At 33.3% G+C, this 23,663-nt stretch overlaps 1 protein-coding gene and 1 long non-coding RNA gene across 3 annotated transcripts; one reads left to right on the top strand and one right to left on the bottom strand.

The window, feature by feature from the left end:
- Window positions 1-23,211, top strand: LOC6502890 (protein ROP). Of its 2 annotated transcripts, XM_001963618.4 has the most exons (8): window positions 1-167; window positions 7,987-8,166; window positions 8,219-8,374; window positions 13,114-13,217; window positions 21,459-21,978; window positions 22,051-22,286; window positions 22,342-22,509; window positions 22,565-23,211. In XM_001963618.4, the coding sequence occupies exons 1-8, from the start codon at window positions 140-142 to the stop codon at window positions 22,970-22,972; spliced, it is 1,800 nt and encodes a 599-aa protein (XP_001963654.1). In that variant the 5' UTR covers window positions 1-139; the 3' UTR covers window positions 22,973-23,211. The 2 variants fall into 2 exon arrangements, with proteins under 2 accessions (XP_001963654.1, XP_014761239.1); XM_014905753.3 differs by lacking the exons at window positions 13,114-13,217; window positions 22,051-22,286; window positions 22,342-22,509; window positions 22,565-23,211 and having other exon boundaries at window positions 3-167; window positions 21,459-21,676.
- On the bottom strand, window positions 1,406-1,868 carry LOC116656394. The gene is made up of 2 exons (XR_004311364.2): window positions 1,648-1,868; window positions 1,406-1,557 (listed from the first exon to the last, which is right to left on the bottom strand). It is a non-coding gene; the product is annotated as an uncharacterized LOC116656394 (long non-coding RNA).
- Window positions 23,212-23,663: the final 452 nt, after the last annotated feature.

Raw genomic sequence — 23,663 nt, 5'->3', positions numbered from 1 at the left:
TCGGTATATTTTTATAATATAGTTGTGGTCACACTATTACTTTTAACCAGTGTATTTTTAAAGATTTATCCCAAACATTGATTTTCATCGAAAAAGAAAAAAAAATTTCATTGTTTAACATAATTATTTTCAATTTAAAATGGCGTTAAAAGTTTTGGTGGGTCAAAGTAAGTATTCTGCGGTTTAATATTAAACTACTACTAAAAACAATTACAGCAATGTAAATATACCCAGCTGAAAAAATTGATTTTTTCAGACTTAACATACCAATAATTAACTGAATTTTACATACAATTGATATAGATTACACCTTGATTTTAATTTAGATAGTGGCTTACAAAAAGTCGGCATAAAATTTAATAAAAAAAACTGTTAATTGATTAATCATAGTATGATTAATCATAACAAAAAATGATGTTTTAAACAAATGTGTACATATTTTTGTGTATGTCAGTAATTGATATGACTCAGATAAAAGAAAACATCAGACAGTTTAGAAAAAAGTTAAATTGACCAATAATATATGAATGTCACAAAATAAAAATACAGCTTAAATATCTTTAAATTCTAAGGAACCCTTTTATTTCCTAAGAGCCTCTGCTTACATATGTATGTTTGTATGTACCTTCATGTATATATTGGTTTGTACATACATACATACGTATGTATGTATACATATCGACTCATTTTCGCCAATGTATCGTATGTGTTTTTTTTAGCAAATATGACTAAAAGTTTCGTTAAGATTAAACATTCAATTCAATATTAGTTGTGCCACTTCTGTTTAAAGAAATTCTGTCCGTTCAGTTTAAAGGCTACAGTGTTAACTTTTTCTGAGTCCTGAAAAACTTGTCTGCTGGCAGGTCAACTTTGAAAAATTGTTGGCTTTATCTTATAGCTTTATTATAGATAACAAAAATACTGCAAGCCAATATGGGAACTCCTCTAAAAATCGGCTGAATTAGCTGAAATTTCCAGATTTAAATAAACTATAACTGAACGATCGGAAATGGCACAACCTTAACTGCATGGGCATAACAACTTCGGCTACGCCCGGAGTTAGCTTTCCTTTCTTGTTTGAAATACAGACGACATGGTAACATATCGACTCTCCTGTTGATGCTGATCAAGAATATCAAGAAAATATTTAAAATATTTAAACCACAGAATGACAACATGTGAGCAAAAAAATGTTCTTTTATATAATGTAGTAACTGTTGTAAGTTGTGTGTTTGAGTATACTTTTAAAATCAACATTTTCTGTGCTGCTGGATATTAGGAGTAGTATTTGTTTTCCATTGCAAATGTGCAAACTCTCACGCCTCTTTCGCCAAAACAATGGGGAATAAAATAAATTAAAAATAAATCAATTATTATATTTAAACATAAAATTTCAATTGGATTCTTAAAACCTAAAAATGATTTATTTTTAAATTAATACTCATTACATTCCAATCTTTTATAGAATTGATAAATTTTTGCATATTATGCCAGAAAACGCACGCAACACGAGGCTGATTTTCCTCAAGACATCCAAAAATTCTACTACTGCCAGAACTAAAAATATTTTTTAATAAACAATGTTTTGTTCATCATTATAAAATAAATAAAATATTAATAACAAAATAAAAACAGCAATAAACTTACCATTTCACAATAATAATCCAATGCGACCACCTGTGTGACCGTTGCGTATTAGGTTAATTTGACGCACATACAGTTGCGTAAAAATACTTATATACTGCCTTCCGATACCTTATATTCCTTATATACTGCAAGCAAAAGAAAAATGTGTGAAAAGTTCCACCTTGATAGTGTTCGTCCGTAGAGCGTTGTGCGGCCACTACGTCGAATTTGAACTCGCGGGCATAACGGTAGGTCCCGGAGTCGTAGTCAACGAACGTATAAAGGTTCTGACTAAATGTACCTGGATTCTGAAAAGGACTGATCGGGTTGACCCGGCGCTTGCTGTGATCAGGCTGGAGTTTATGTGGGGTACTTGAAGTCCTGGGCTGGTTCTCCTCAAGTACAGATGGTATGGTGGTTCGGCTGATTCCTTATCGGCCGGTCCTATTTGTGGTCCGTTTCACGGGAGCAACACTCGAAATAGGTTGGGTACCGCGGGTTCTACTTGTGGTCCGTTTCGCAGGAGCACCACTCGAAGTAGATTAGATGATGAAGCTCTACTTGTGGTCCGTTTACACTGGAGCCACGCGAAGTAGATACCTGTTAAGAGAGTCCTAACTTGTAAACCGTTTTACACAGGATCACTCTAAGTAGGTTAATTTTAAGTGCCCGTACCTTGACACTGAGCAACGAACCGATCTACTCTGTATTCGCAACTGTCTTTATTTCAGAAGAACAATTCTTATATAAGATGCTAAATTATACATAATCAAATATAAGGAAGGTCAATGTTATGGACGTGCTAAAAAGAAGGTTAATGCCATGGTCACCCACCTCTGAGTCTGCTGACTCAGCTTGCTTGTTCATGCATCATGCGCCAAACTGAGAGACTAATTTGCGTAGAAATAGACAGGCAGACGGAGATGCTCATATCGACTCAGGAGGTGATCCTGATCAAGAATATATTTATATACTTTATAGTGTCGGAGATGTCTCCTTCACTGCGTTGCACACTTGTAGCTGAAATTATAATACCCCTGCAGTGCTATTAAACTGAAAAAAAAAAACGTTCAAATGGGTCCTGGAAATGGGTCAAATGGTCCACTGCAGTGATAAAAAGCTTGATCTCATCAAAAAGTTGATAAAAGATAGAAAATCCTTGTGAGAAGTGGTTGACTTGTTTGATGTTCAAATAAGATAATAAGAAACGCCACAACCTACAACAAAAATAAGGAAACACGTGGCAGAAAGCGTTCTATGACCCCTCTAGAGGTCAAAAGGTTGGTGCGGCACAGCAGAAGGGAACCTATCAAGCCTGCTATAGACCTGAAACAGGACTAGAATATTCCGGCAACGGATTAAACAAGCCGCACATATCTCAGACAACATAATCAGAAATCATGCAGTCCAAGAAAAGTCCCACTTTTAAATGCAAGACATATTGATAACCGTATCAAGTTTGCTAAGGAGCGTAAAAATTGGACCCCCAGCAATGGAGAAATATTTTATAGTCCGATGAGAGCAAGGTTGTCATATATAGTGGATATATTTTTTTTTCAAAAGCTACAACATTTAACTATTGAAAAACACCGAAAATTTTGAAATCGGTTGAAAAAACGCGTTCAGGAATTTTAAAGCGCAAAAAAGTCCCGAAAAACGTTTTTTTAACCATAAATCAAGATTTTGAGGGTGTTACAAATATTTCAAATATGGTTTTGTGATATACTCGACCCAATAAACAATTCCTACTATGTCACATCAAAAGTTCAGAATCACTGTTACACTGTGTAATTAACCATAGAGGATGCAGTGTCGTGGAATGGGCCTGATAAAAACTATTATGGATCAAACCATGATCAACTCGCAGAAGATGAAATGCCTCTTTTTTGGGTCTTCCAGCAGGATAATGACCCAAAACATACCAGCAAAAAGGCAAAGGAGTGGATTTCCAAATATTCGGTGAGCGTTTTTGAGTGGCCTGCGCAGTCGCCGGATCTAAATCCAATAGAGAATCTTTGGTCAAACGTTAAGAAGGCAGTTGCTATATTGCCAACGAATATATATTGCCTTTGGAGTGTTATCAATCAATCCTGAACTAATATACCCAAAAAACGCTTCCAGGATTTATTCAATGCCAAGACGCTGTGCTGCTGTTTTAGCCAAAAAGGATGCGCTACCAAATATTAAACACGCATAAAGACAGATTTTTAATGTATCCATATTGATTACTAATGAATCTCGTACATTTTAGTCATTATTATCATTTAAAATCCATTCTTATTTTCTTAAGGGTCTTCGGTTTTGAAAAACGTTAAAAACGTTTCTTGAAGATAAAAATCATGGTGATTATGGTGACTATTGGAAAATTTTTTTGGTGGCGGTGCTATTTTGTTTGGTAGCAGCGAGTTATTTTTTCTAAAAACCCAATTTAAAAACACAAGTTTTTTATTAAAATAATATTTGTGCATAAAAAATTGAGCAATGTTTAACAGTTAGTACTTTATTAAAATTATTATCACAGCAGACGGTAGTCAGCTAGGTGGCGACACGCATGCCCTAGTGAATTAAACATTTTCTGTGTGCGTTCAATCTGATTGAGTGATCTGAATAAGAGTATACCAAATGAAAGGTATTGTTTGCATTAGATGGATTTTATGGAAACATTTGCTAAAAGTACTTTGGCTTGGGAGAAATTTTCGTAAATGTAAAACGCTTTTGATTTAATAAATTGGAGATAGGGGAAACATTGGTGTCTCCGAAAAATTTGTATTTTTGAATACACAGATTCTGCTCGAAAATACGCGTCGATTGGTACCTCCATCATCTCATTCTGAAGTTTCTTTCAACAGATTCTACGAATTCGAATTCGACGAATTCATTCAGAAGATTTGTTTAAACTACTTAAGGATACCTTAAAATTAAAAAGACTCTTAAACTTCAAAAACTGGTAACTTTACAACCAATGCACTAATCTTGAAAAGCTATACGTTGAAAATAAGGTTTTTTAAATATCTTGTTCACTTTTTTTAACGCCAAACACTCGTACTGGGGATCACGTCTAGTGACTCACAGAGGAAGGCAATTGTACAATGCAATTATTAATGAGAGAAATAAACTGGACTATGTTTCCCCTGGAAGTCCCACATACTGGCCAACCGACCCACGCAAGCTCCCAGACCTTATTGATTTTGCGGTGACAAAAAACATACCTTGCAATCTGATAAGTGCCAAGGCAGTCCCGAACTTATCATCAGACCACTCGCCTGTGCTTTTAACGTTTCTTCAAAGCCCAGAAATAACTGAACACCCCCTCAGCCTGACATCGCCAAGAACGAAATGGCTTAAGTACAAAAAGTACGTGAGTGCTCACATAGAACTCGCCCCGGAGTTTAAAATGGAATCGGACATCGATTACACTACGAGCGCCCTGGAAGAAGTACTGGTTACGGCAGCCAAAATCTCTACTCCTCAAGGGAAGGAAGTAGACCGAAACAAATGCCACAAATCTATTTAGCAAATTGAACAGCTCGTGCGAGAAAAGAGGCGCACGCGTCGTGATTGGCAAATCAGCAGATCACCAGCTTCAAAGCAACGCCTTAAGGAAGCAACACGATCACTCGACCAGACTCTTCAACAACAGGAAGAAAATCCAGCTCACAGCTGAGGTACATCCAGAATCTTTCACCAACAAGCACAAAGTATCCTCTTTGGAGGGCCTACCCAAATCTCAGCCCCCCAATCGAAACGACCACCCCGATAAGAAACTCTTCGGGATGCTGGGCTCGCAGCGGCGAAGACCGAGCTGAAACATTCGCTACACATTTCGAAAATGTCTTCCAGCCAAACCCTACCTCAAATTCATTCCTTCTGCCAGTCATTCAGCCAGAGGCTACCCCTCAGTCAATTGCACCTTCATTCCGGCCGAACGAAATCGAAAAAGTCATAAGAGAGCTAAAACCAAAAAAGGCTCCCGGTGGTGCTTTACTGACGCCAAAGATGCTGATCGAACCTATTTTTTTCGACGTATCTCAAGCTTTCGACCGAGTTTGGCTTAATGGACCCATGCACAAAATTAAAACGTATTTGCCAACATGTGGGTGTATGTTGCTACGGGAATCATACTTCTACAACAGGGTATTCTCCCTGAGATGCAACGCAGCTACTTCGGGCGACAACATCATCGAAGCTGGAGTTCCACAAGGAAGCGCACTCGGCCCGTGTGTATATGTTTTGTATACTGCGGATATTCCTACGAACGCACAACTAACAACGTCAACATTCGCCGACGATACCGCTATCCTTAGTCGCTTCAGATGCCCAACGCAATCAACAAACCAATTGGCTAATAATCTAATAGTAGTGGAAAGGTGGCTGTCCGACTGGCGCATTAAAATAAGCGAACAAAAGTGTAAACCTGTACCGTTTACTCTTAATAGACAAACATGCCCTCCACTTTCACTAAACGGTATGCAGATGCCTCAAGCTAACGATGTAACGTACCTTGGCGTCCACCTTGATAGACGACTAACATGGCGTAAGCACATCGAATGCAAGAAGGAGCACCTAAAACTGAAAGCCAGCAGCCTCCACTGGATCATAAAGTCACGATCGCCACTGTGCCTGGACTACAAGCTACTACTCTACAATTCAGTCCTAGCTGTGGGGGAACGCGAGCAGCAGCAACATTGACATCATACAGCGCGCACAATCAAAAATCTTGAGAACTATCACTGGGGCACCTTGGTATGTTCGCAACGAAAACATCCACCGGGATCTGGGCATCTTCGCAGTGAAAGACGAAATTCAGAAGCAAAAAGAGTCCTACAAAGAAAAACTGTCTTCGCACCCAAGGATTGACTCGGGTTTCTAGCACATCCCGCCTGCGACGCTACGACCTTCCAACCCAGCAATCGGTTTTTAGGGCCGTCTAACTCTGTATCAGTCAACATGACTGTTAGTTAAGTTAAAAATATAAGATTTGATACACCTCGTGTTAGTCTCCAAAAGAGAAGATTCAAGAAATAAAAACGACGGAAAAAAAAAAACAAAATCGTGGCTACCAATTCTTTGGTGCCTCTTGCCCGGTGTGATGGCGTGTTGTCGTCCAAATGAATTGCTTTGTGTTGCCTTATTGCGTATACTTGGCGTTTTTGGAGCAGGGAATCTTTCAATTCTTCCAATTGTTGCTGGTAGCGTTCGCCATCAACGGTTTCACCCGGTTTTGGGAGCTCATACCAAACGGTTCTGGCCTGATCCCAGAAAACGCACAGCATGGCTTTGCGGCCGAAATGGTTTGGCCGAGATTAGGATTGGGCCGGCTGGCGTTGGCTAACATAGGATTTTTTTCGTTTGGGGTTTTGAAAATAGATCCACTTTTCATCCCCAGTGACAATGCAATGCAAAAACGACTTCCTTTTATACCGTTCCAAGATAATTGCAACGATGTCCGCGAATCGTGGTTATATATGTTTGATCACATAAAAATCATCACCACATGCAACTTAATCAGCTTAACCTTAATTGCATCAATCTTAGGACTCGTGTTCTCTCGTTTCCTTTAGCAATTTTGCGTTGTCTCTTTCGCCTTTGTGTAGGACTCCAACACTTGAGAAGCGTCCCACCATGGTGAAAAAATAAAGCTGCAAATTGTTTGGGGCATTTTTTTTTTGAGTGCGGTAGCGGCAAAGGGCAAGGGGCCATCCACAAGTGAAAAAAAAAATATTTTAAAAATTATTTGGAAGTATTTTTTCCGAGTGCGGTCGCGGCCAGTGGACAGAAGGAAAATCCAAAGAAAATCTTACTAAAATAAAATACATTAAATTCATTTTTTCTATTTATTTTTTTCTCTTCTAAATAGTGAGCTACGAATAGCTACGAATAGCTCTATTAGAAGAGAGACAATGGAAACACGCAGTCGTTGCAGTGAACGAAATTTGAAAACAATAAAGAAAACCTAACTTCGGGCGGAGCCGAAGTTTATACACCCTTGCAGTTATGCAGCAGGTTATATTATTATATATACATATATCGGATCCTATGTAGTTGACCGAACCTAATACAAGTTTCCTTTGACCTTATTGGTCTTGGAGGAAGACGGATCAAAGATACAGTTTGCAGTTTCCTTTTATTGCATCTCATGTATAATAACTTATTTTTAAAGTGCGCAAAGCTATGCAGGAGACATCACCGACCCTATAAAGTATATATATATATATAAAGTATATATAAGTATAACTTTTTATATTTATTAATTTTGGTTCGTTGTTATAAATCAGTGTCTTTGTTATCGTTCAGTATCTGCTGCATGATAAAAAAAAATTTAAATTTTTAATACATTAATTTTTACTAATCATTTTTTAGAGATAATGAACGAGGTTGTGAAGTATAAACCAATAGCGCCAAAAAAACAAGGCTCTACGTCAACTCCTAAAACGGGACCTGGTGGAATAGAATGGCGAGTTCTGGTGGTAGATAAGCTTGGTATGCGCATGGTCTCTGCTTGCACTAAAATGCATGAGATAAGTGCTGAAGGAATAACATGTATGTTTTTGTTTAATTTTTTTTTGAATGTTACTGTACATTTTTATTTTAGTGGTAGAAGATATCAACAAAAAACGTGAGCCGTTACCGACTATGGATGCCATTTATCTGATAACGCCCTCCGATGAGAGTGTACGTGCTTTAATACGCGATTTTGAAAACCCAGCGCGCCCTATGTATCGCTATGCGCACGTTTTCTTCACAGAGGGTATGATTGCGGTCACTAAATAACTAAAAATTGTTTTTCTGTATCTAAATTAAATTTTTTTTATTAAGCTAAAATTTCACATATATTATTTCTGGAATTCCAGTTTGTCTGGAATTTAATTTAGACAATACATTGTTTACAGTTTTTAAACTTAAAAAAAAAAATTTTGTAAAATTGATTATTATTCGTCGCAATTCGAATTCGCAATTTTATCGACTTCTTAGTTTTCAATTTCGGTTGTTGTTAAATGTTTAATTTTTTATGGATGACGTTCAAAAGTTAATTTCTCATATATTTTTTAAAAGACAATAGATTTGAAGTAAAAAAACATATACTTAACTGGTAAAGTCTGGTATTTTTATACCCTTGCAACGTGTGCAACGCAGTGAAGGAGACATCTCCGACCCTATGAAGTATATATATTCTTAATCAGTATCACCTCCTGAGTGGATATGAGCAGGTCCGTCTGTCTGTCTGTTTGTCTGTCTGTTTCTACGCAAACTAGTCTCTAAATTTCAAAGCTATAGAGTTTTAACTTTCCAAATATCCTTTGCTAGCAGGCAGTAAATAAGTTGGAACGGCCGGGATCGGTCGACTATATCCTATACCTGCCATATAATTGAACAATCGGAATTAGCATAACTTTCATGTTTTTTAAGCTAGAATGATGGGACTTTCTACGGATTCCATTTTGGGCAATTTAATCCAATCTGTCAAAGGTCCGATCTGTTCATAAGGATCGGCCGACTATATTCTATAGCTGCCATCTAACTGAACGATCGGAAATGGCATAACCTTGCCATTTTTAAAGACGTTTGGGGTGGTTTTAAACAATTTCGTTAGAAAATGGATTCGATGGTGAAATCCTCACACAGATCGGCCAACTATATACGATCCGATATATATATAATAATTATATATTAGATGTAAGGTGCTACCTAACGGCAAGGGTATATCAACTTCGGCTCCGTCCGAAGTTAGCTTTCCTTTCTTGTTTCTTTATACCCTTGCAGAGGGTATTATAATTTTGGTCAAAAGTGTGCAACGCAGTGAAGGAGACATCTCCGACCCTATAAAGTATATATATTCTTGGTCAGGATCACCTCACCAGCAAACTAGTCTCTCAGTTTTGGAGTCGAGTTGAAACTTTGCACACATCCTTTTTTCCTTGCAGGTAGTATATAAGTCGGAACGGCCGGGATCGGTCGACTATATCCTATAGCTGTCATATAACTGATTGATCGGAAATGCCATAACATTGGTGTTTTTTAAGTTTGAGGGTTGAGACTTTCCACACATGTTATATTTTGGCCAAAATATCTTGTCTACAAAATTTCATAAGGATCGGCTGACTATATCCTATAGCTGTCATAAATCGATCGGAATTGGCATAACTTTGATTTTTTTTTAAGTTAGAAAGATGGGACTTGGTACGGATTCTATTTTGGACAAAATAATTTGATTTGCCAAATTTCATAAGGATCGGCCGAATATATCATATAGCTGCCATATAACTGAACGATCGGAATTGGCATAACTTTGCTGTTTTTTAAGTTAGAAAGATGGGACTTGGTACAGGTTCCATTTTGGGCAAAATAATCTGATTTGCCAAATTTCATAGGGCCAACTATATCCAATAGCCGCCATATAACTGAAAGATCAGAAATGGCACAACTGCAAGGGTATATCAACTTCGGCTCCGCCCGAAGTTAGCTTTCCTTTCTTGTTTTGTTTTGAGAAACTGGCTTTATTGTATGATAGTAATTTAATTTACTTATAATGCACATATATATGAGTAATATATCACTTATTTTTAAAAGGTTTATAAGGTAAGTGTAAACCTATAATATATATAAAAATAAAGTATGTATGTTATAACTATATTACACAACACATATTAGACAATAAAATAAAGCACAAAACACAAAAGGCAAGGGTTTAACTGATGCAAAATTAAAATGATTCGGTTAACGAGATTTAAACTGATTTTGAGTAAACTCACAGCGAATATTTCAAATAATAATTTATGAATTGCTAGCCATTTTCAATCTAATGTAATGACGTTTTGTTTTCGCACGTGAAACCCATGTAACATCTCTCACTTATAGAAATTTTATATTAAATTACCTATGTATACACCTATTAAATTACCTATGTATTATTTCATGTCTAAGACATGTCTAAGACATGAAATAATGGTCTAAGTTATAAATTAATCAAAAAAGGAAAGCTAAATTGCATTAAGTTTAAATATAAAATTTGTATATCATTGTAGTTTTTTGTGTTTAGTTTTCAAAATCCAAAGAACAAAAGCTTAAGAACAAAAAATTATGGAAATTGAGATATTCGATTATTGTTTAGAAAAAGGAAAATTATTCTAGCAAGATGTCGATGTGAAGAAGGTACCAGAGAACCGAACTCACGCAATGAGTTCATCCGAAAAACACTGGGTATTTTAGGCACCCTATTGACTTTCGTGCATAGAGTTTTGGGTAAGAATAATTACCATGCAACAAAGTTCGGGTGTCTGTAAAGGTCCATCATTTCTGGTATTTGCCATTTTTTACTTGGTAAAATTTGTGAGTTTGATCGTAGGCACCTATAAAAAAAGGATGAGTGGAAAGAAAGGCACAAAACAATGGTCATAAAACGATTGTAGGCCAGGGTGCTGTTGTGGGTATGCCGCAAGTTATGGGTAAACTGAAATTGGTGGCCAGCCCATGTACACGTAAGTTTATGTTGAACACAAAGATTCAGAGACAACTACAAATACACATTTAAAAACAATTTTAATTGCAATTTATTTTTACCAATGAACAAAGAATGAATAAAAAAATATTTGAGTGAAAGCCCATTGCCTTGTCAACTGTATGTAGTAGTTATAAATTTTCTCTGTTATTAGGTTTCTAACTACCAAAAAACCTCAACTAGATAGCTACTCAAGTTTTTTTAATAGAAATATAAATTCTAATCCTATTTTTGAAAAATTTTTTTTTTTAATTTTGCAATTACAATTTTTGCAGGGTATACGTTTTCAGACATCCATTTCTTTTTTCACCTTGGTTTACATTTTTGTACACGTAAATCTTCTAAAACATATAATATATTTATGTATTTTTTAAGGTCTCCGCTTGTTTTGCCAGCTTATGCTATTGTATTATATTTATTATACCCTTTTAGGGTATACACAATACAACATAAAATCCAAAATTTTAGCTGGCTTCAGAACGAAGTTAAACGCACACACATAAAACCATGTTTGTAAATTATGAGCGTACAAATTAGCGTAAGAATGAAAGTAAGATTCTCTCTGGGGCCTGTCGCAAGAAATTTTTGCGTCCATTTTCGTTGTATGAAATGAGAAGTCTATATGTTGTATGGTTAGTGGTGCAACGCAGTGAAGGAAACATCTCCGACCGTATAAAATATATATTATTGATCAGAATCACCTACTGTTCGATATACGAATGTTTCTACTTAAAATAGTTATCCTATCTGACATAAATAATCTTATTTTTAACTGCAAGGCTACATAAACTTCGGCTCCGCTCTTTCCTTTCTTGTTTTATTTAACTTTGTCAGTAAAATTATAATAATAGTAATTTTTGAAGGTCTAGTCTCGGCTGTCTTGAGTTTAGGAGGACATTTTTATAAAAATGAATACATAAAATAATTGTTAAAAATTGAATTTATATGCAACATGTATAAATTAGCTTAAATTTAGCTTTCCTTTCTTAAGGGGGCAGGATGGTTTCAGAGGCTGAAAAAAACAGATTTTTGCGATTTTTTTTTTCATTTCTGAGTGAATATAATTATTCAATTTTTTTCTACGATACATCGCTATATTTGGAGAGTATCTAGGAATTTTTTTGTTAAGAAATAATTATTATTTATCCCGTGACGGGCAGTCGGCCGGAGTCGCTTCAAAAAATTATTATCTTGCGGTGCGTCTGGCCTTACAGTGTTATCGGAAACAAAAAAAATGAATTGATTTACTTAAAATATTAGTTTCTTGTGCGGATGAACGAAACCATTTTGAAAAATACGCGATTTTGAATTTTTAGCGCGGTTGTAAAGTCGGAGGTACCATTTTTACATAAAAATTAGCCCATTATTGCCGTAAAAATGGTAAAAAAAAATTTAAAAAAAAAAGCGTTCGTTCATCCGCAAGTATTTATGATGTGTTAAAAATTTTATTTAGATCCGAGCATTACTTTTTGAGTTACGTTACGCACCGACTTGAAAAAGTTGTTTTGAGAAAAACGCGTCTAAAGTTTTAAAAACATTTCAAAGTATACGGATAGAAACTAGAAAATCGGTATCTCAGCAAGTTTTAGTCCGGTCAACATGAAACTTTTACAGGATATTCCTGAGATAATGTTCTATTATATAAAAAATTTCAGAAAAAAAAATTTTTTGAAGTCTCAAACCATCCTGCCCCCTTAAATTTTGTTCAAAAATTTGTTACGTATCAATCTTAAAACGAATTTTTTAAATTTAATTTTTAGATGAATTTATTTCAGGTTTCAGTACTATTTAATCGATTCTTTTTCAGGAGCGAAAGAATATTTGAAATGTACACAAACTCGACTGATTGCCAAATAATCAGTTCATGTATTAAAGATATTAGAATAAGCATTTATAAACAAAATTTACTTTAAAATCTGTTGTAAATATATTATATTATATTAAACATAATTGTATTGATACATAAAATTTCAATGTGCGTATAATTATAGTTTGCCCAGAGGAATTATTTAACGATTTGTGTAAATCGTGCGCTGCAAGAAAGATCAAAACTCTAAAGGAGATAAATATCGCATTTCTTCCTTATGAATGCCAGGTGCGACTCTAGTAACATAATTTTATCTAATAAAGTGAGATCAATTGAACCATTAATATAGGAAGCATATTAAATATATGAAGTACATTAAGGGGGCAGGATGGTTTCAGAGGCTGAAAAATAGCAGTTTTTTGCGATTTTTTTTTGTTATGTCTGAGTAAATATATCAATTCAATTTTTTTACACAATTAATGGCTATATTTGGAGAGTGTCTAGGAATTTTTATTTTTAAGAAATAATTATAATTTATCCCGTAACGGGCAGTCGGCCGGAGTCGCTTCCAAAAATTGGTCTCTTGCGGTGCGTAAAGTCTGGCCTTACAGTGTTATCGGAAATACAAAAATTGAATTGATTTACTTAAAATATTAGTTTCTTGTGCGGATGAACGAAACCATTTTGAAAAATATGCGATTTTGAATTTTTGGCGCGGTTGTAAAGTCGGAGGAACCATTTTTACATAAAAATCCGCCCATTATTGCCCGTAAAAATGGTGAAAAAAATTAAAAAAAAAAAAAGCATTCGTTCATCCGCAAGTATTTATTGTATTAAAGATGTGTGCAAAATTTTATTTAGATCCGAGCATTACTTTTTGAGTTACGTTACGCACCGACTTGAAAAAGTTGTTTTGAGAAAAACGCGTCTAAAGTTTTAAAAGCAATGGAAAGTATATGGAGAGAAAGAAACTAGAAAATCGGTATCTCAGCAAGTGTTAGTCCGATCGACATGAAACTTTCACAGGATATTCCTAAGATAATGTTCTATTATATAAAAAATTTCTGAAAAAAAAATTTTTTTGAAGTCTCAAACCATCCTGCCCCCTTAAATATACGAAGTATATTTAATATATATAAAATTTGAAATTTAATGATTTTTAGCTGTCTTATTAACTACATATGTACATATATGCAGTAAAATATACTTATTGTGCATCGCATACTTATTATCATCATTGGCCAAAGCCTTGACTGATAAACAATAGTTGTATATTTTCGCACTTATTTTTATTAATGCTGCAGTAAAAAAAAAGGGGAAATTGGATTTTTTTGTTCTACATTTACGCTTGAAAGGTTTTTAAAAAGTTTTAATTGACTTATTAACCATGACCGGGGTTATTATGGAGGGTGAAGGAATAGTGTCCGTTTTATTTTGTCGTTTGAATTGTGATGTCACACATATTTTCAATTTAAACTTTTTTTCGCGCATTTTTTAGTTTTTTTTGTATTATTTTGTGCCCACACAAAAAAAAAAAAAAAATTTACTATATGACTTGCTTTTTAAGGAAGACTTCTTCCTTAATCTTAACGACCCTTAAACCGACAGCTTACCGACAGTGTAAACGACTATAAACGCAGAGGCAGTATATATTTATATATATATATATATATACACACAACACACTTCCACTCAAATTTAACTTTAATTGCAATTAAGAAGATAAAAATCTGTCCAGTATTTTTCCTAATATCAGTAATGAAATTTCATTATGTGAAAAGTTCCATTGACAAGGACTTTCAACATGCGACTAAACTGCCTTAAGGGGGCAGGTTGGTTTCCGAGGCTAAAAAAAAAACAGATTTTTGTGATTTAAAAAAAAATTTATTTTTTTTATTTTTTAATATAATTATTTAATTTTTTTTACACAATACATGGCTATATTTGGAGAGTATCTAGCAATTTTTTTTGTTTTATTGTATTATTTATCCCGTGACGGGCAGTCGGCTGGAGTCGCTTCAAAAAATTGTTATGTTGCGGTGCGTAAAGTCTGGCCTTACAGTGTTATCGGAAATAAAAAAATTGAATTAATTTATTCAAAATATTAGTTTCTTGTGCGTGCGTTCATCCGTATTTATTGTATAAAACATGTGTGAAAAATTTTATTTAGATCCGAGCATTACTTTTTGAGTTACGTTACGCACCGACTTGAAATAGTTGTTTTGAAAAAAACGCGTCTAAAGTTTTAAAAGCAATTGAAAGTATATGGATAGAAAGTAAATAGAAAATCGGTATCTGAGCGAGTTTTAGTCCGATCGAAAATTTCACAGGATATTCCAGAGATAATGTTCTATTATATAACAAATTAAAAAAAAAAATTTTTTTGAAGTCTCAGACCATCCTGCCCCCTTCCCTGCCCATCACATTTGCTCAAATCCCTGCTTGACCTCTGCAAGGGTATATCGGCTCCGCCCGAAGATAACATTTCTTTTCCTCCTATTTACTTTTTTATCATTTCCCATTATTATATTCCTATGATTCTTTCCCCATGAAAATTACTTATTTGAGGATTATGGTTAACATCAACTGATGGACCTTAAGATTATATTGCCTTCAACGACCTAAATAGATAAAAAAAAACAATGCCAAAAAATTCTTGAACAACTATAACATTAACATGGCAATTTGATTTTCTATAAATATTGTTATTAAAATTTAATTTTTATAGCCAAAAAAAATTACACATATTTTAAAGAAACTGAACTTATTATTTTAATAAATCATTTAATAAACCTCTGCTATATTTTTGCCACAGTACTCCAAGTATATGCATATTTAAGTTTATCTTACATTATAAACGAATGGCTGTTGCGGAGAGCTGCATGAATAACTGCAAGACTATAATGGCATTGACTCCGTAAAAAGATAACTTTTCTTTTTATATTTATTAATTTATTTTTACAAAATTTATTAAACAGATTTGAACAAAATCTTACACTTCGATATTTATAGACAGTCGATTTATTAAAATTTTTTTTTTAATTTTCACATAAGCTAATTCATGTTATTATTATGGACTGTTATAGTTTTTACTTAGACAGATTTATGTATAACTGTTACGTGGAAAATAGAAAAAAATGTACGTTGTACATTCTTCATTTAAAAATACAACAAAACTGTTTGACTTTTAAAACATCTCCTCAAGTTTTGCTTCATTTTTTTTGTGGTGTTCAATTTAACATCAGTTTCTCAATATGGAGTTAACATTATGTAGTTAGGTAACCCCATGTAACCCCTTAATCAATATAAATAAAAGTTACACAAGAACCACATATATCTACTAATTTTGGTTAATATAATTACGACCTTAACTTTACATTGAGAAACTGGGCCATAATGTATAACAATTATACACAAAAGCAAATCGAACTATAACTTAATATTTAAATGAATAATTAATGATTTAAATTAATAAATAAGTTTATAATAAATTTGTAATTCTTGATTTTAACTAATCGGAAGTTTTTTTATGACTTCCTTTTTAATAAATATTTTTTACATTTAATTATAATTATAAAAAATGAAACGCACAAAAAAAGTGTATTGTTGAAACATATTTATGGGTGTAAAAAGGTCTCAAATGTTCGAACCAATCCATGGTTAATATGTGTAGTCTTATCTATTAAATTTTTTTAATCTATAGAACCAAAAAAATAATATTTATGTATACAAACATACATAAATAAAATATTATATATACATATATATACTTTATTTGTTTTGATAATATTGGATATTAAAGGTTCCGCAATGGCCTTTTGGCCCATCCCCCCCAAGCCAAAACACTAGGGGGATCTTGTGATTTTTAAGAATACTTTTTACGATTCTCTGTAAATAAATACATTTTTTAAATAAAAAGAAAAAAAAATAAACTCTCCATCGTTATTTGGTAATGTATACACAGATATTGTGTTTAAAATTTAAAAAAAATATGGTTCGATAGTTGGAAGGAACGATTGCTACCACCGACCTTAAAAACATGAGATGTGGAAAATTGAAGCTTTAAATAAACAAATCCCTAAAACTTGTATACAAATAGTTGCAATTTATCAAGTTTTCAATTTTGACCTGATTCATTGCTATTTTCGCTTAAAGAGTCAATTTGTCAAAAATTCCGCACTTCCTTCACTATTTAATGTGTTAAAAACTTAAAAAAAAATTTCCCGAATAATTTATTTCAATAAAGTCAAAGATGATACTTTAATAAACTGAAATATATTTATTAAAAAGCTCAATAACTTTAAAATTTGTAATTACTGATTAATTTAAGGTGAAGAAATTATAAATTTCATTCTGATTTTACATAATATTGCCCCTTTAAAAAAACATCTTTCTAACAACTTCTAAACAGAAAAATTAAAATTTTATAATGTGAACTTTTTTTATGTATGTAAAAAAGTAACACTTTCATCAAAAAAGACTTGCAAATTAACAAAAATTAATAAAAAAAGTACTGAAGTCTCATATGAAAGTAAACTATTAAAGTATAAAAAATATTTTCTTTAAAACGATTGATCAACTTTGATAAGAATTTGATTCTGATTATAAAAAAATACAGTAGAAGCAAAAATCAAAAAGCGACTAATATTAAACAGCACACACAGCCATATGAGTAATTCTCTAATGTCGAACACGACATTCGCACGCATTTCAACTAAAAAACAAGAAAGGAAAGCTAAATTTGGGCGGAGCCGAAGTTGATATACCCTTGCAGTTCAGTCGCAGCCCGCTAGGTGGCGCCACGCATCTTATATTATTAGATATTTAGCGAATCGTATATAGTTCATCGATCCTTATGAAATTTGGCATATCGAATTATTTTGCCAAAAGAGGAATCCATTGAAACTCCCATCCTTCTTACTTAAAAAACAACGAAGTTATAGCTTTTCCGATCAATCAGTTATATGGCAGCTATAGGATATTGTCGGCCGATGAAATTCGACAAATCAGATTGTTTTTCCCAAAATAGAATCTGTACCAAATCCCATCTTTCTAACTTAAAAAACACCAATGTTATGCCAATTTCGATCGTTCTATGACAGCTATAAGATACAGTCGGACGATCCTTATGAAATTTGGCATATGGAATTATTTTGCCCAAAGAGTAATCTGTACCAAGTCCCATCTTTCTAACTTAAAAAACACCAAAGTTATGCCAATTCCGATCGTTCTATGACAGCTATGGGATATAGTCGGCTGATCCTTATGAAATTTTGTACATACGATATTTTGGCCAATTATAACATATGTGGAAAAAATTTGCTAAAACCGTTTTTATACCCTTGCAGAGGGTATTATAATTTTTGTCAAAAGTGTGCAACGCAGTGAACGAGACATCTCCGACCCTATGAAGTATATATATTCTTGATCAGGATCACCTCCTGAGTCGATATGAGCATGTCCGTAGTCCGTCTGTCCTTCTGTCTGTCTGTCTGTCCGTCTGTCTGTTTCTACGCAAACTAGTCTCTCAGTTTTAGAGCTATCGAGTTGAAACTTTGCACACATTCTTCTTTCCTTTGCAGGCAGTATATAAGTCGGAACGGCCGGGATCGGTCGACTATATCCTATAGCTGCCATATAACTGATTGATCGGAAATGCCATAACTTTGGTGTTTTTTAAGTTAGAGGGTTGGGACTTTCCACACATGTTATATTTGACCAAAATATCTTACGTACAAAATTTCGTAAGGATCGGCCGACTATATGCTATAGCTGTCATAGAACGATCTAAATTGGCATAACTTTGGTGTTTTTTAAGTTAGAAAGATGGGATTTGGTACAGATTCTATTTTGGGGAAACCAATCTGATCTGCCAATTTTCATAAGGATCGACCGACTATAAACGATCCGATATATATATAATAAAGAAAGCTGCTACTTAATGGCAAGGGTATATCAACTTCGGCTTCGCCCGAAGTTCGCTTTCCTTTCTCGTCTTTTTCGTTGAATTTTATAGACATAAACAAATTTTGTTAAAAAACTTACGAACATATGAGAAATTTAAGTTTTTTTTGTTCATTTGTATTTTCTTTAGGGTTTATTTTTGAAAAACGTATAAAACGTTGTGCTAAAGCTAAAAATATGATTATTTTTTTAATTTTCTTGGAGGAGTGATCGCGCAAAAATCATAGTGTTAATTTGGACCAATATATTTGTTCTATGGAGATATGCACTCATATGTTCAAAAAATTTAATACATAGCCCCAAATTATAAATTAAGTGATATTTTTGAGCGAAAAAGTAAAAATCACAAACAATGATTATTTTTGGTTTTTAATTTATTCTCTCAAAGAATAATGATTATTTGTGATTTTATTTCTTCGCGGTGGTTTTTAAAATAAAAATTATAACAATAATTATTATTTACGGTCCCTGTTTTTAAGTAAATTTTAAATATTATTAAATTAGTTAAATATTAATTATTTTTAAAAATTTTTAAAATAATGGCTAATGAAAGATTGCTTACACTATGCGTGTAATGCGCTGCAGCAGATTTTTACGTCCTGTGTTTTGAAAAATGAGAGTTTGCCCACTACTGATGTAAATGTATAAAACTTGTATGGTAATGTGAAAGTTATGGAAATAATATATTAATGTAATTTAATACATGCTATTATTTGCAATTGCTATTATCTTCAAAAACTGGTATACACAATAAATTATCTCCGTTAGGGGTGTGCACGAATAGATCCCCACAAAAGTGAACGTGTGCTGGTGAGAGCATCGACGTAATATACTGAACAAGTCTCAGAGTGCGTTGCAAATGATATTAATTATATATGTTAAAAACCTATATTATAAAAACATCAAAAAAAATCTTGTAAAAAGTAACTAAAAAATATTTTAACTAAAATGTTATTCCTCATATTTGGAAAATTGCTAAATCCATTTTATAAAAAAGAATTCCTAGAAGATATAAACAAATTTGATCGTTTTTTCTTTTCAAATATTATTAGCTCGTTAGTTTTGTAAATGCAAATACGGCTTATGGAGCTGTGTGAGCTCGGCACATGCGTAAGCTTTGCTGGCACACCCGCACTTAGTTCTTTCTCAGTTTTTTTTTTTTCTGTGTTTGTCCACAGTCTGACCAAGCCAACTTTTTTTTTTGTTTGACAGCCAATCCAATGCAAGTGGCCTATTACTACCCATCAGTACCACTCGGCCTGGAAAAGGCCTAAATTCACGGAATATAATTCATATATATAATAATAATATAAAAAAAATAATAAATAAATAATAAAATACAAAATTTTAAAAACTAACAGTAAAAATAGAATTTATGAAATGTAATTTTCCTGTAAAAACAACTCATTTCTTTTTTATTTTCTCAATCATTTTCTCTTTTACTAAATTCTGAGTAATATTCGATAATTAGGTAATTATACGAGTAAAATATATAGAAATCTATATTCCATTGAAATTGGAAATACATTTATAAATGGATTTAAAGAATTAAAAACTATTTACTTAAAACATACAGTTCATATAAAAAAAGAGATCTCTAATCTCTATAGATCAGTATAGCTAAAGATATGTGTATAGCTAAACATAAATACATATCGTGGCTGGGTTAATTTGAAATGAGAATAAAATGGTTAAATATGTGAGACTTTATTATTTAAAAAAAAAAAAAAATTGTCGAAATTGTCGATTGTTTTAAAAAACAATGTCTTGATATAAGGCAATTACGGCATTTAAGCATTAGTGAAACTGCGATTTCAAAATTCATTGTACTTTCGGCTTCATTTGTGTGTACAGGAAACTCTCCCTTCATAGCATCTAGATCAAATGCGGACACCTATAAGGATATAGGTATAGTTAAGAATTTCCAAGGTGTTTAAAGTTTTGAGTAACAAGGGTGCTAGACTAGAATGCGTTTTTGAATTAATTTTTTTTTGCTGGTTACAAAATATTGGAATTAAAATTAAAAAGAAAAAGGTTTTGACACGGGGAAATCTATGCAACACTTTAAGTGTTCTTTTTGAGGATACTCATTAGGCCATGAATAGAGCTATAAGTACCATTGGTACAAGCGTGTGTTTACGATCTTGGCTAAGGTCCATAAAATTACTTAATATAAGGTTTATTTTTTTTTTTTATTAAATATACTTAAGTTTCTTATTTTTACTTAATTCCTATTTAAATTATTATATTTCTAAATTTAAATATTATTATATTATATTAAATATAAAAAAAAACTAACAAATTAACTAAGCCAAATTGACATTCCCTGAATATATTCATTTTCCTGAAGTGTATCCCAAATTTATCCAAATTAAGTTTTCTCCTATTAATAAAAGAGGATGTATTTTACATATGTATATAAAAATCAATTTTATGCCAACAAAGAGAGGCAAAGAGACCTAGTATGATTAGCATTACAATTTTTTTCCAATCTAATGAATTTAAAAGGGTTCATACTACACTTAACTATGATTATAACTATTGATAATATAATAAATTATTTAGGTCTACTCGTTGGATTCTCCGGACACATTCCAATGCTTATATTCACCAGCATTTGCTTCTATACGTGGGAAACATATTGAACGCATTGCCGAACAAATTGCAACTTTATGTGCTACTTTGGGTGAATACCCCAATGTACGCTATCGTAGTGACTGGGACCGAAACATAGATTTAGCTGCATCAGTGCAGCAAAAGTTGGACGCCTATAAAGCGGATGAACCAACGATGGGTGAAGGCCCAGAGAAAGCTCGGTCACAATTACTAATTTTGGACCGTGGTTTTGATTGCGTTTCACCGCTCCTCCATGAGTTAACTCTGCAAGCTATGGCTTATGATTTACTTCCAATTGTCAATGATGTTTACCGTTATACACCAGGACCTAACCAGCCAGACAAAGAGGTGTTGTTGGATGAAAACGATGATTTGTGGGTTGAGTTACGCCACGAACACATTGCAGTCGTTTCCACACAGGTTACTCAAAATTTGAAAAAATTTACTGATTCAAAGCGGATGAGCTCGAGTATGTCAATATTCGTAAAAAAAACTAGTATTTAACATATAAATTGTAACTTTTTCGATTTATTTTCCTCAGCTGATAAGTCATCAATGCGAGATTTATCCCAAATGATAAAAAAGATGCCACAGTATCAGAAAGAGCTATCTAAGTATTCTACTCACTTACATTTGGCAGAGGACTGCATGAAGTCATACCAAAATTATGTCGATAAACTCTGTCGCGTCGAGCAAGATTTAGCTATGGGCACTGATGCTGAAGGGGAGAAGATTAAAGATCATATGCGAAATATTGTTCCCATTTTGTTAGATGCGGTAAGGCTGACCTACATTTTTTGTTACATCGTATGTATATAGCATTTTTATATAGAATGTGTCCAACTACGACAAAGTTCGTATCATTGCTCTTTATGTGATGATTAAAAATGGAATTTCGGAGGAAAACTTAACAAAACTTTTTACACACGCTCAATTGTCTGCTAAAGATCAGGATATGGTCAGAAATCTGAGTTATTTGGGAATAAATGTGATTGCTGATGTAAGAAAAACATTTTTTTTTATAAAGAAAAACCACTTAAATTTATTTCTTTCAGTCACGAAAAAAGTTGTACTCAGTTCCACGAAAGGAACGTATAACGGAAAGTACCTATCAGATGTCTCGTTGGACACCAGTAATAAAAGACATTATGGAGGATTGCATAGAAGATAAGCTAGATTTGCGTCATTTTCCTTTTCTTGAAGGCCGAGCACAAAATACGAATTACCATGCTCCAACGAGTGCCCGATACGGACACTGGCATAAAGACAAGGGTCAGACACAAGTAAAAAATGTTCCAAGACTTATCGTATTTGTTGTTGGCGGTGTAAGTATGTCAGAAATGAGATGTGCTTACGAAGTAACCAATTCGGTTCGAAATTGGGAAGTATTGGTAGGCTCTTCACACGTATTATCTCCTGAAATCTTTCTAAGTGATTTGGGAAGTCTTTCAAAGGAAGATTAAATAGTTCTAATAATCGTTGGAAAAATGTTACCCTGTTTATTATGGTTAAAAATTGTACGCTATATTATTCTTCAAAAAATATCAAAATATGTATACTCCTATTCAAGTCAAATATGCATTTTAAACTAAAACCTCGTTGGCGTGTTGAATGCCAATATTCATAACTTTTACCTATAGATTAATTTACTTAATGCTTTGTTATTTTTAATAAAATAAAAATAAAAATACTGGCTAATTAATTTAAGATTCTTTTTCTGCTTATTTTAGGTTACTTTGTATAATTGTTCTTTGAGAATAGTTTTCTCTGATTTGGTCCTTTACGTATTAGTGAGTGAATAGCTTATTTATTAATTTATTTCGCCATTGGACTTATTCTAACATAGCTACTATACAATCTAACTTACGTACTACTCAAAAATGACTAACCAGTAAGCTCCTTAAAGCATGCTTTTCTGAGCCCCACTTATTTTGGAGGCTTGGCTGTAACGAATTAAACTAAGATAATGCTCAATCTATGGGCTCATTTAAAAAATAATTGGCCCTACGATATGCAAGCCGAAAAGGAGTAAACCCTCGTGGGCACATTAAAGTTGATAAGCCCCAATAACATAGGGCAATAAGAGAAAACTTTATTTACAAATATCAATGCTACCACAGTGCGTCGATCATCGAGTGTACAGATATGGAGGAG

This window comes from Drosophila ananassae, chromosome XL, assembly GCF_017639315.1.
Source record: "Drosophila ananassae strain 14024-0371.13 chromosome XL, ASM1763931v2, whole genome shotgun sequence".
NCBI classification, from domain to species: Eukaryota; Metazoa; Arthropoda; class Insecta; order Diptera; family Drosophilidae; genus Drosophila; species Drosophila ananassae.
Note: the sequence above shows the minus strand (reverse complement) of the source record. Positions and strands in the feature narration are given on the sequence as shown.